The sequence below is a fragment of the Fonsecaea monophora genome, assembly GCF_001642475.1.
Source record: "Fonsecaea monophora strain CBS 269.37 chromosome Unknown Scaff226, whole genome shotgun sequence".
Lineage (NCBI taxonomy): Eukaryota > Fungi > Ascomycota > Eurotiomycetes > Chaetothyriales > Herpotrichiellaceae > Fonsecaea > Fonsecaea monophora.
The window spans coordinates 1-12,084 of NW_019174157.1; the positions used below are offsets into that span (position 1 = coordinate 1).

At 51.4% G+C, this 12,084-nt stretch overlaps 4 protein-coding genes across 4 annotated transcripts; 2 read left to right on the forward strand and 2 right to left on the reverse strand.

Moving 5' to 3' along the window:
- Positions 1 to 310: 310 nt before the first annotated feature.
- On the forward strand, positions 311 to 1,357 carry AYO21_12098 (hypothetical protein; the record flags this gene model as incomplete). The annotated part of the gene is made up of 1 exon (XM_022661930.1): positions 311 to 1,357. One exon carries the CDS (start codon positions 311 to 313, stop codon positions 1,355 to 1,357), a length of 1,047 nt encoding a protein of 348 aa, XP_022505757.1.
- Positions 1,358 to 4,667: 3,310 nt separating this feature from the next.
- On the forward strand, positions 4,668 to 6,016 carry AYO21_12099 (hypothetical protein; the record flags this gene model as incomplete). Its single annotated transcript, XM_022661931.1, has 3 exons — positions 4,668 to 5,286; positions 5,344 to 5,915; positions 5,972 to 6,016. 3 exons carry the CDS (start codon positions 4,668 to 4,670, stop codon positions 6,014 to 6,016), a joined length of 1,236 nt encoding a protein of 411 aa, XP_022505758.1.
- Positions 6,017 to 7,201: 1,185 nt separating this feature from the next.
- Positions 7,202 to 8,920, reverse strand: AYO21_12100 (hypothetical protein; the record flags this gene model as incomplete). The annotated part of the gene is made up of 1 exon (XM_022661932.1): positions 7,202 to 8,920. The coding sequence occupies one exon, from the start codon at positions 8,918 to 8,920 to the stop codon at positions 7,202 to 7,204; it is 1,719 nt and encodes a 572-aa protein (XP_022505759.1).
- A 102-nt stretch (positions 8,921 to 9,022) lies between these two features.
- AYO21_12101 (hypothetical protein) lies at positions 9,023 to 10,753 on the reverse strand (the record flags this gene model as incomplete). The annotated part of the gene is made up of 1 exon (XM_022661933.1): positions 9,023 to 10,753. The coding sequence occupies one exon, from the start codon at positions 10,751 to 10,753 to the stop codon at positions 9,023 to 9,025; it is 1,731 nt and encodes a 576-aa protein (XP_022505760.1).
- Positions 10,754 to 12,084: the final 1,331 nt, after the last annotated feature.

A 12,084-nucleotide genomic window follows, 5' to 3' on the forward strand; every position in this document is an offset into this window, starting at 1 on the left:
TTTCTCTTGTGTACTCGCACAGGCGGCCTCCCGGCACGTCACTGGGTGGTTCGCCGTCAGCTTCAGATGTGTATAATAGCCTGCTCTAGTGAGCTCCCTGGAACAGTCTCTTCACTTCGGGACTGTGAATAACTAACTATTAGTTCTACTCCCCACAGCTCAATATCTCCCAGTCTCCCAGTACCGGAAGAGCTATCGGTCTCAGATTCTAAGGACCACTAACTAGAATCGTGATCCAGACTCGTTGATATGAACCATCCCGGTTCCGAGGCTGCGGATACCATATGTTTCCCCACCAAGCTATGAGGCCATGGCAGCGCTGAAGCACGACGATAATGGCGACCCAGAATCCCTTTCTTCTTCTTCAGACATAACTCCAGAGTCTGCAGCGCAATCGCTTCCTCCGAGGCGGCAATCTAGCATTCGATTTTCTGAGAGTACCAAGTCGCATTCTCAAACACCCATGTCATCCTATCGTCGAAACCCCAGCGAGTCGGACGAGATCACTCCCATTCGAACGGCGAACGGACAGTCGGATCGACGGTATAACACCACCGACGAAGGGACTCCCCAAAGCACCCTAGGTTCTTCAACTCTCGGCTCCTCCACCATTGCAGGCTCCGGGCCGGAGGACGATCAAGATGATGGGCAGAAAGACTCCAAACATTCTTGGGCACCACAGTGGTTGAAAAAAATTCCTGAAAAATATGGTTCGGTCACATTGGAGAATAAGGGATCTGTGGCCCGGGACCATCTTGCTCTAGAGAGAACCTTCCTCGCCTGGCTGAGGACCAGCCTAGCCTTTGCGAGCATCGGCATTGCCATTACCCAGCTCTTTCGCCTCAACACCACGATCCAGAGTCGCAGTGAGTCTCTCAGCATACGACAAACGATACCCCTTTCGCCCCTTGTTGGACACTCCATGCCAGCCGAGCTACTGCCATTTCTCCAACAGTTGGCAGCATCAGTTGCTGAAACGCCACCGTCGAATCCGACCCTCGGTCCTACTCTCCTGGACCAACTACTTCTCCTTCCGCCACGCGGGCTAGGCAAAGCTGATACTGCCAATGACTATTCGAGCGAAAATGGCGCGGAGACCGTCACATTAAATAACATTGCTGCCACGAAACTGCGCCATGTCGGAAAGCCGCTTGGAGCCACATTCATTGCCATATCGATTGTGATTCTGTTTATCGGCTTCCATCGCTACTTTGAAGCCCAGCACTGGATTATTCGCGGCAAATTTCCAGCAAGCCGAGGAAGCATCTTTGCTGTGTCTTTTATCACGGGTTCCCTCATCATTGCGAGTTTCGTCGTGGTGCTCGCAATCTCTTCGACAAGTTCTGAGAAAAAGTAATACCAGGTCATGTGTTATATGGTAGGATGGCACCAGGTCAAATCCTTGTTTTCCTGTTTCTGATGGATCGGCGCATTGCTGGACGCGTTGTTTTGGCCGTTGACGAACCGTGAGCGCCGGAGTTCCAGTTTTGTTCAGCTTCGTTGGGAACCCTGATACTTTCTGATTGGAATAAAAAAAGCCAGAGTGGGCTTAACTTTGTCACTCCTGCGAGGTTAATAAAAGGAGTTTCTCAGAGGCATTGCCACATTGATATCCGAAAAATGGTAGAGATGGACGTTTATTTTCCGGTGCGGCTACAACAAGTCGCTTTGGCTCGACCACGGCATGTCCTTCCGCGTGTGTAGAATACACGTACAGGACATGGGAATTTGATGACCAGTGCTTGGTACAGTAGATGGCGGCATTCGTGGGTAGGCAAACAGGCACGGAGTATCTGATCCGTAAGGTAAGGAGTTTTCATATTCAGATAACTATAGGCCTTCGTCCTACTTACAATCACGGAATCTTGAACTACTGTACTGCGATAAAATGCACAACAACTAGGTCTCCCATGCACAATGTAGTCGTAAGCGCACAACTCGTCAGGGGACGGAGCACGTATGTATACCTCATATGAGTACTTATACACGTAAGCAGTCACTAGATCGACCATCAGCGTCAGCCAGCCCCTGCCGAACTGTGGCGCGGTAGGCGAGAAAGGCGTGTGGTTCGGAAGATTTCTCAGCTATGAAGTTGCTGCAAGTCATCACGATCTCTCCTCGCTTGGTATCTTGGCTTTGGGGGCTCATGGATTTCCAGCCACCATGTATTGTTTCCTTCCACGGTCTCCATGATTACGAGTCCTCGGAGTTGTGTGCCGGCATGCTCGTGCGCGGAAGGGTAAAGTGCTCGCATGCGTACACAAGATTGCAGGATCAGGCAAGTTCGGGAGGGTGAAACAAGACAAGCTACATGGCGTCTGGGAGGCTTTCTGAACCCGCTTGATAAGGTTGTGCCACTTTGCGGTTGTGGTTGGGTGACAATCGATAAGGGCCAATACCGCCACATCTTAGGGGGCTTCATTTCAGTGAAGGCCGCCAATGATCTTTCTCAGATCAAAGTTTTGAGGCGTTCCTGGTGCTGTTTGACTGTTTGACCTTGGGACAGTCCCGCGATTTCTCAGAGTACCGAGTACTTCGTATGTACTCGGTACATACGAGTATCTCCTTCTACCCCCACTGGTTCCAGAAACTAAACTCCTTAGTGAAGGCCACGATAAAAACGTGCGGTGGCTTTAGGGAGCTTGAAAACCGTTGTCGTAGCCACGCTTTGTGAATATTCGAGGTCGCAGCGACGCAAGGACCTCGTACGTACTTGATAGAACCAGGGTACGGCTCTTTGCAAACAGTAGGTACTCCGTGCAAATACGTAGCCTGTGTCATTCAACCCCACTCTAATCATACGTAGGTTCTCATCCTCTCCAACGAGATCCAGTGTGGAGAACGGAGGTCTTGGTTCCATGGCCAGACGCGTGGTCAATAATGGCCTCTGTAACCCGTAAATCACCTTGTAGTACTGGGGAGCAGAAATCGACTGGCTACTATTTTTGATTTGGGCAAGGGTGTCATCTAAGTCTCACAAGGAACTGGCTGCCTGGATGTAAGTCGCACAGCTTAGGCAATAGAAATAGCCACAAACGGATGGATGGTTTATGTCCTTGACGAAGTTGGATCTGTCTGGGATCAGAGTCGTGCCCGAATTGCAGGCTCCAACAGACCATCCATATTATCCAGAGCTCCATTCTGTGCGGGTCTGTTCATTCCAGGTTTTAGGCATACAAGCACTTCCTTGCTCGCGCTGTTGCCATGTTGAGTGGTAGAAAGTGGATTGAACAACTGGTCGCAGTGGAAGAAACTGTACTGCCACAAGTCTCACGTATCCGGTCACATATCCAAGTATTGCTTGTGGTATAACTTCCCCAGATTAGGTCCGCTTGTGTGCGAGTAGAGTAACCATTGTCTCAAAGATATTTTGTGCCCGCAAGCAAGTCTCTCGGCAGATACGAGTACTTGGTTCGAAGATATGTGCTAAGATGTCCAGTTCTTGCCGTGTGCCAGTATCTTTTCGATCGTGTGCCAGTAGGAGATTGGGGGTATAGTATAGGAAGCGACTCCTTCGTAGAGTGCATGCGTACAACGACAGAGTAGAGGTTGCGTGGCCTCTATCTCGGGCTGCTTTGATCTAGGCTGTGGAGGAGCGTAGCAATGTCTCTGCGAGGATGATTAGCCTCCTTATCGTGTGCACAATCAATTATAGGCTCGTTTCTCCCCTTAACACCACGACCTTTTTATCACCACTTTCGCCTGATCATTGTATCCACGTTGAAAAATCAAGGCCATTGCCAACGGTCTGCAGGCGGCTGTTGTTGGCCTCTGGACGGCCGTTGCTGTGTTCACATTCGTTTGTCTGTAGTCAAAGTCCCAAGCCAATGACAGTATCACTAGGTAGGGATAGCCAGCTGCATGATGGGACAAAATAACTTTAGATCCTAAACTAGCTTTGTTAGCTGGCGATCGAGGGCGCTCCTAGTGGGGCTGCAATTTCTTTGTGGTGCAATCCTCGTGCAGTCCTTTGAACCTCCAGGGGTTGCCAATGGACAGGTGCAGGGATGCGCTCCAGGCTTTACCTGTTCCTGAGCGGCAACTGGGCCACCCCCAGACACAAAGGAATCACCCCCGAGAGATCATGGCGCCCAGGATTGCGTCTGTCGTCTCCCCTTTCCCTTTTCTTTCCCAACCTGCATAACGAGCTCGTTCCATTATAGACCTAACTGAACACTGCATTTTCACTCTTGTTCACCACGACTGTCCTTCTTTTGTCCTCTACTCATCCTCCTCTCTCCGTCACCCTCGGTCGACTCACGTTCATTACCAGAGAGACATTTCTCTCGTTCGCTCCTTTTGCACAGAATCTTCGATCGAACCGCCAGCCTCCCTTCGCATCCCTCGCTTCGAAAATCACCAGTGAGCACTCGAGCCTCCGCGTCCAACATTCCAGCACTGATCATATGAGTCTCTGGCTTTGTATGCCCTCCTGACCTGCAAACGGCCTCGAACCGCCCCTTGCTTTATTCGCCTCTTTCACGGGCAAATTCATTCTCAAATATTGGAATCAGACAAAGAACTAACACGCGGGTCGTGCATACACAGGGTCGTCAGGCTTGATCTTTTTCAGTCTCACATAGCATACATTTATCACGCTCCCTATCATAGCCGGTCTTTGACAGACTGTTGCGGACACCCTTTTCGAGAACCACACCGGAGTCAATATGCGGTTCTCATCGGTTGCCTTGACGGCAGTCGCTGCCTCTGCCACCCTCGCCCAACCTCACGTTCACAAACATCGACACGTGCATGAACACAAGGAGCGCGATGTGACCGAGACTGCCTGGACTGCAGGCCCGACTGCCTACATCTATATGCTCAATGGAAAACAGCTCTCGGCCGGAGAGGTGTGCGAAGGGTTGGAGGATAACGAACTGAAGTTTGTGGATGGTCAAGATCCCGGTGTTTGCTCGCAGGTTTCAACCACTGCCAGCACCTCTTCGACTTCCTCGACTTCCACGGAATCGAGTACGATCCCTTCAACCACCACTACCTGGTCGGCAGCTGCCTCTTCCTCTCCACCAGCCGAGTTCTTCCAAAAGCCATCCTCGGCCGCTTGGCCCAGCCCAAGCGATTCTGCCAGTTCTAGCTCTGCTCCTCAGTCTTCCTCCGTGTCCTCGGGCGGCGCTGGTATCACTGCTGAATTCCCGGATGGTCAACTCGATTGCAGCACTTTCCCCTCCGACTATGGCGCCATTCCTCTGAACTACCTGGGAATGAAAGGCTGGTCTGGATTGCAAGCGGTCTCTATCGCTGGCGGATTTGTCAATCATATTGTGACAGGTATATCGGGCGAGTCTTGCTCAGAGGGAATGATGTGCTCCTACGCTTGCCCTCCAGGCTACCAGAAATCTCAATGGCCCTCCACCCAAGGTGCTACAGGTCAATCCGTCGGCGGCCTTTCTTGCTCGGGCGGCAAGCTTCATCTGACCAATCCAGGTCTCTCAAAAAGCCTCTGCATTCCTGGCGTTGGCGGCGTCCAAGCTACCAACAACGCAGGCGGTGTCGTTGCTATCTGCCGTACAGATTATCCTGGGACCGAATCCGAAACCATCCCAGTTGAACTCCAGTCTGGCGAAACAGAGCAGTTGACTGTTCCCGATGCTGCCACCTACTACGAATGGCAAGGACAATCAACTTCGGCCCAGTATTATCTGAACCCTATTGGAGTGTCTGCTTCTCAAGGTTGCCAATGGGGATCACCTGGACAAAACATTGGTAACTATGCTCCCATCAACTTTGGCGTGGGTGCCAAAGGAGGCATTACTTGGCTATCGATCTTCCAAAACTCCCCAACAACCAATGCCCAATATCAAGGCACCGTTGAGTTGAAGGGCAATTTGTCCGGATCTTGCAAATACTCAAACGGGCAATATTGTGGCGCTAGTGGATGCAACTCGCAAGGATGCACTGTAAGTCAACTCTCCAATTCTCTCTTAGACACTGAGTAAGGCTAACCGCGTCATAGGTCTCCGTCATATCGGGCACTGCTACCTATGTCATCTCCGACTGAGCAAAGCATCGGAACAATATCTCCCTGTACATGTTATGATATTCTTTGCTTTCGTATCGCGTATCACACCTGGCGTTGACGTCTGGTTTTCCCTTGCTCATTTTTCATTGTTGGTTTAGAGCGTGGTGGGACCTTCAGGATCTACAGTGGTCAATGATGTCTTGTTGGATATTTGGTATATCGTGAGAGCGGACCTATCGGGGCCAGGTGGATTGAAATGTGCCACGGCAATGTACTTGCTCGGCTTGAGCGTCCGCCACACGTGGGATACTATCAAATCTGGTCGGCTCCGTCTCCGTGTACAAGAGACCCCATTCTGCTGGAGATGGAACAGAAGGAATGTCATCAGGGACGAATCGTGGTTGCTTGATGTTGACTCATATTTTCTGCGAGACAAGCGATGCACAGGCGACTGTGGAATAAAGGGCAAATGGAACTAATCGCAGGAAGATTTGGTCCGATTGAAGATGTGACGACTGACTACCTCTACTTGGTCAAATCTTTGATCAGCTTTGGTGTCATTTGCCTCTCTACACACGTCTAGTTTGAATATCAGTATCAGGTACTTGGAAAACGGATCAGGCTGATGTAAGGAACCTCGAGTTGGAACAGGAGTCTCAGAGCCTGGTTCGACCGATGTATCTCATGTTCCAGTATCCAACAGGCTTGTCTGGATGTAGCAATAGTGTACAAATACTACTAGAGGTGTTTCATTCTCGCAACTGCGAGTAGTAAACATATTACACGTGATTTACCCGGACAGCGCGAGCGTGTCGAAGTTAGTTTTGTTTGTTATTGATGTGCAAGGAGATGCAAATCCCTGGGAGCCACGCGTGGGTCTGGAATTTCTTCAAATCTTTCAATCTCATCCTGAGACGATCACAGTCCCCGCTTGCTCAAATCACTTCCGCTAGTCGACGACCGTTTCCCTATGGGTTCCAATCCTTGGGACGAGGGCTTATGAGTACTCGTAGGTACCCATATGGCCATATGGAGCGATAATCAACAGTCGGACATTGCATCCAAATCGGGAGGTCCTGTCAACAGCATCTGATCCTCCCTGGCTTGTGCTGTGAGAACCTCGTACTCGTAGAGAAGAACCACAACATCACCAACTAATGATCGACACCCTTCTACCAGCTACGAGTTCAACTAGCAGGTTGATGGCCGACTCTCAAATACCTCTCACACTAACTTTGGGAGAACTTGCAGGACAAGAGTCCACTCTCTCTGCCGGCACAGAACCTGATCTTCCTCCTCTGTGCTGGGGCCACACGCCGCAGTTCCCACCCCCGCGACGTCTGCGTCGAGCCGCCAAAGGGCCCCTTTCCTCCGCTTGCCTGGCTCGAGTAGGTCGCACGGGTGTTTTGCCATCTCGACCGTGGCCGCGTCGTAGAGTTGCGTGGAAAACTGCATGTGAGGGCTATCGCGCTTAGGTGTGCCGGGGAGATACGTCGCGCGGAGGACGGGGAAACGACTCGTTGGAACTGGTGTCCTTTTCCCACCAGCGACGTCGCGACCGGCTTCCTCGCCGCCATCGTCTCCAGTGACTATGGTGGGATCGGCATCAGCTGATATTGCTGCCGCGACCGTGCACCATCGGACATCACACCGATTCCCATTCTCTTGTGGCACCTCATAGTGCTCCGCCATGTCATCGATGTTACATTGCCAGATACCCATCTGCTGAGAGAGGTACTTGTCGTTGTATGATTCCAACGGCCCGCGGCCAAACCATTTGACATGTTTATATTCTGGAGCGAGTTGGATGGAATGCCCGACCCGAGGGAGATTGTCGGGATGCGAGCCCCGTGGTATAAGACGCGTGTGGATTTGTATTGTCAGCCCAGTCTGTGTACCTGCGGCGGAGGGGGTGCTGTTGGGGTCACTCGACCCCGACCCAGGGCTCGAAACGGTACTGATTGTGTAGGTAGTCATGGCGTTGAAATGCCAGGCCTGACTCGGCGGAGAGAGCGCATGTTCGGCCTCCAAAGTCACCGCCGAAACCTCCACGCTTCCGTTGGCCAGGGATGCATGGATCGACGTCGAGGTAGTCAGGCTCGAACGCACGCACGCTTTGAAACTCTTCAATCGACTTGTCATCATATGTAACCCGTATCTTTTCCATTCATCCGACTGCCATGCGTTGTCATTGTCCGTCGGCGGCCGCCAGAAGTCCAGGGACAACAGCGGCGAGGGTGAAGCTGGGTTGTGGCTCTCAACACGCGTATCGGCAAGGAGTGGATTCGAGTTATGGATCAGCGAGGAGAGTTGGCCGCGGACCCGGTCAAAGGTTACGGTGGTCGAGGAGTTGCAGATTTTGTACTCCAGGCTGGTTGCGGAGAATGTGAGCGATGGTTTGCTGGAGGAGGCTGGTGTAGATGTAGGCGTTCCTGAGTTGCTTCCATGCTTCGAGGAGATGGTGCTGGCGTGGGATGGCGCGGGATCTGTGGCAAGCGCTCGCAGCGGACTCTGAAACCAGGCTATCATCTGGCCGGCGTTTGCCCATGGGGTATCCCTTTTCAACCGAAAGGTAACCGTGAGATAGCGTTCGTGGGCACCCTCATGTTTGAAGATATCTTGTGGCAGATGAATTCTACCCTGCTCCCCAGGAGAGACCAGAGGAATGGCCAACACCCCGGCAGCAATGAGATTAGAGCTATGTACGAACTCGTCAGGTATAGTTCCATATGATTGTCTGAAACGAAGACAGGGTAGAACAAACCTCTCGCCATGTTCTTGAGCATTGTACTCTGCTCTGACATGCTCCAATCCGATGAAATCGTAGTGATTATGGACAACAAGATCCTGCCCGTCAAGCACGGCCTCGATTGGCTCGTATATCTTCCTTAGTTCTACCAAACCCCGTGAGGGCGTATGGTCACTGTGGCAGAGGCCATCCATGACAAAAGTACCATCGTTCGGCACGTCACCAAAATCGCCACCATGCGCATAGTATTTTTTACCGTCGACATCTTCTTTCCACAGTCCATGATTCGCCCACTCTCAGATGAACCCTCCTTGAAGCCGTCTCTGTGAACGGAAAAGGGACCGGTAGGTGTCCAAAAGCCCGGGACCATTGCCCATTGCATGAGCATATTCGCATAGTATGATGGGCTTTTCGAAATCATCACCCTCGGACTCTGCTTCTCTCTGCAAGTCAGCAGGAGACGTGTACATGTGTGAAATCATGTCGGTCGTTCTGGCTTGCCAGTCTGGCTCGTAGTGTATCAGGCGGCCGGGATCGCGTTTCTTCGCCCACTTGGACATAGCAGCATGATTCCGGCCATAGAATGCTTCATTTCCCAGCGACCAGATGATAACGCTTGGATGGTTCTTGTCACGTTCGACCAATTGATACATACGGTCGAGATACGCAGACTCCCACTCAACGTTGTCCGAAGTGTAATCTGCGGCGTCCTTCGATGTACGCTGCACCTTTTCCTCGTAGTTTAGACCTTCGAGGTTGAGCCCTGAAGCCGCCGCAGTTGCGAAGCCGTGGCATTCGAGATCTGCTTCATCGATGACCCACAAACCGAGCTCGTCGCAGAGCCCAGGCAGACTCGGATGAGAAGGGTAGTGGGAACAGCGCACTGCATTGATATTGTGGTTCTTCATTAGAAGAAGATCGCGACGGACCCAGTCTGATGAAACTGCACGGCCGAGGTGCGGATGGTTGTCATGGCGGTTGGAACCCTGGAATAGAATGGCTTTCCCGTTGACGCGGATGTTGCCATTTTTGACCTCAACGGAGCGAAAACCCACTGCGTGGTTGATGGAATGAATGGGGTTAGCACCGCCCATAGCGGACGAAAGGCGTATCTCTAGGGTGTAGAGATAAGGCGTCTCTGCAGTCCATTTGTGTGGGTTCAGGACTTTGATCGAATGTGAGTACTTTGTAGATTTTGATGAAAGGGGAATGTGCTTCTCTTTCGTGATAAGTTTGCCGTTAGTATCTCTGAGGTCTAATGACAGGAGGCATTCATCTTGTAAAACCAAGTCGATGTCAACGTCCAGTGCCGCATCTTCGTACTTTTCGTCAAGCTGCGTCTTGATAAAGAAATCCTCGATTCGCGCCCGGCCCGGAAGCGCTATGAGGTGAACATCGCGAAAGATACCGGAAAGCCACCATTGATCTTGATCCTCAATATAGCTTCCAGAGCACCATTGAAGAACTTTGACCAGAATATGATTGGGCTTGCCTCTTCGTACATGCTTCGTGATGTCGAATTCTGCTGGGTTCCTACTCCCTTGAGCATAGCCGACCTCCACTCCATTCAACCACAAATAGAAGGCGCTATCTACGCCGTCGAACCTCAGTCTCAGCTGGCTGTCCTCGCTGAACGTGGAGGGTAAGCTAAAGACTCGACAGTACGTCCCAGTGGGATTCTCCGTTGGTGCGTCAGGTGGACAGACGGGAAAGGGATAGACAATGTTGGTATAATGAGGTCTGCCATAACCCTGCAATTGCCAATGGCCGGGAACATCGATGGGTGCCCAAGCGACATCCTGTGTTTCGGGCTCAAAAGGGGATCGGCTGCTGAATGTTTTACAATCAGGCGCCTGCTGGGGAGTTTGAGAGTAATTGAAAGCCCATTTCCCATTCAAACAGACCGCCGTGTCCGGAAGATAGTAGGATCGAGGGGCGAGACGGTTGCGTTGAAAGATTTTCTGATTGCACCAATCTGGAGTCGATTGATTCTGTGCTTGTATTGGCGTAGTTTGGACCCTCTCCATTGTGCGGTTTCCTTCATCATCGTCTACCAGCTGCATCTTCAAAGACAATGAACCGTCAAGTGTGCGGAGAGGTAGCTGTCCTGGCAGTGTTGTATCCCAGACAAGTGCCAGCGAACTTGACAAAGTCGCGCAAATCAATTTGCTGAGACCGGGCGGAGATCGCCAGGCCATATACCGAGTACGTGACGACCAATCCGAAGGAGTTCTCACAACGCATGAGAAAATGCGGGGTTCCTAAGGCTGAACATCGGAATACATTCCTTCTTCGCATATAACGAGGCTGCAGCCTTGTGCGCGTTACGTAAGTGAGATCAAGACTGCGCCAATACAATCCTTCCGCCATGGGTGTCATCAGGGCCAGAAACTTGACATTCCAAACGGGACATATGGTATGTGATGGCAGGGCAGTTCATGTTGCGGCAGCGTCTGGGCAATGACATGACTGCTACAACAGTGGGAGCCGACTGGAAGAAGGGCATGTAAAGCGCCTGTATGGGACTTCCGGAAACCCGCTTTTGTCCCTACGACCATCGCTGTGGTCATTCTCAAGGATATTGGGAAATTTTCCCGGTAAGAAACAGCAAGACGGTATTTCTGAGGCATCTGCCAGGTGACATAAACCCTGCTATCCACTCACCATCAAACAGATGGAGTAGTCTGGTCAGGAATAGGGTGTGTTGAACCCCAGGTTTGCCCTCATTCACCAGGTCAACCGCAGGGAATTGCTCCCGCCGCCATGTCCAAAGCCAGGATATTACCAGAGACTAAAACCAGTTGAGGCAAAGTTGATCGTCGTGTAAACCAAAAAAGGATGCAACAACGACACAGTGAGGGTGGCCAAGTCAGTTTGACGTCAGAATCAAGGAACACAACATCAACTGGAAAGATCCCACATTCTCTCTGCTGCATGGAGGTTAGCGATGCCCAGGTCGACAAGTCTGTCAAGAGCATGGCCCATCTTTGGAAATGGCCCACCTCGACCGGTTCCGATCGACAGCTACTTTGCACTTGTACAAGCATGATTTCGAAAATGAGGGGCATGCAGAAGGGGCGGAAGTGGGAGCCCCGGAAGTGTTCTGGCAGCTTTGTCTCAGATTCTCAGACTCGGTGTTGCCAAGCGCAAGCGCTGATTGGTCCTCTTAGCGCTGAAGCGCGGACCAATTAAATGCCCTAGAGGGTCATTTTGTCAAACGAGTCTAAGCTCCAATACGTACACTTATATAAGCCATCGCGTTCACGGCGTAATCTTAAAATACTACCCTTATAAATCGGTGTAATCTACAGTACTAGCCGGAAATTTTCGCGAAAATATAGTACGGTGAAGTATAGGA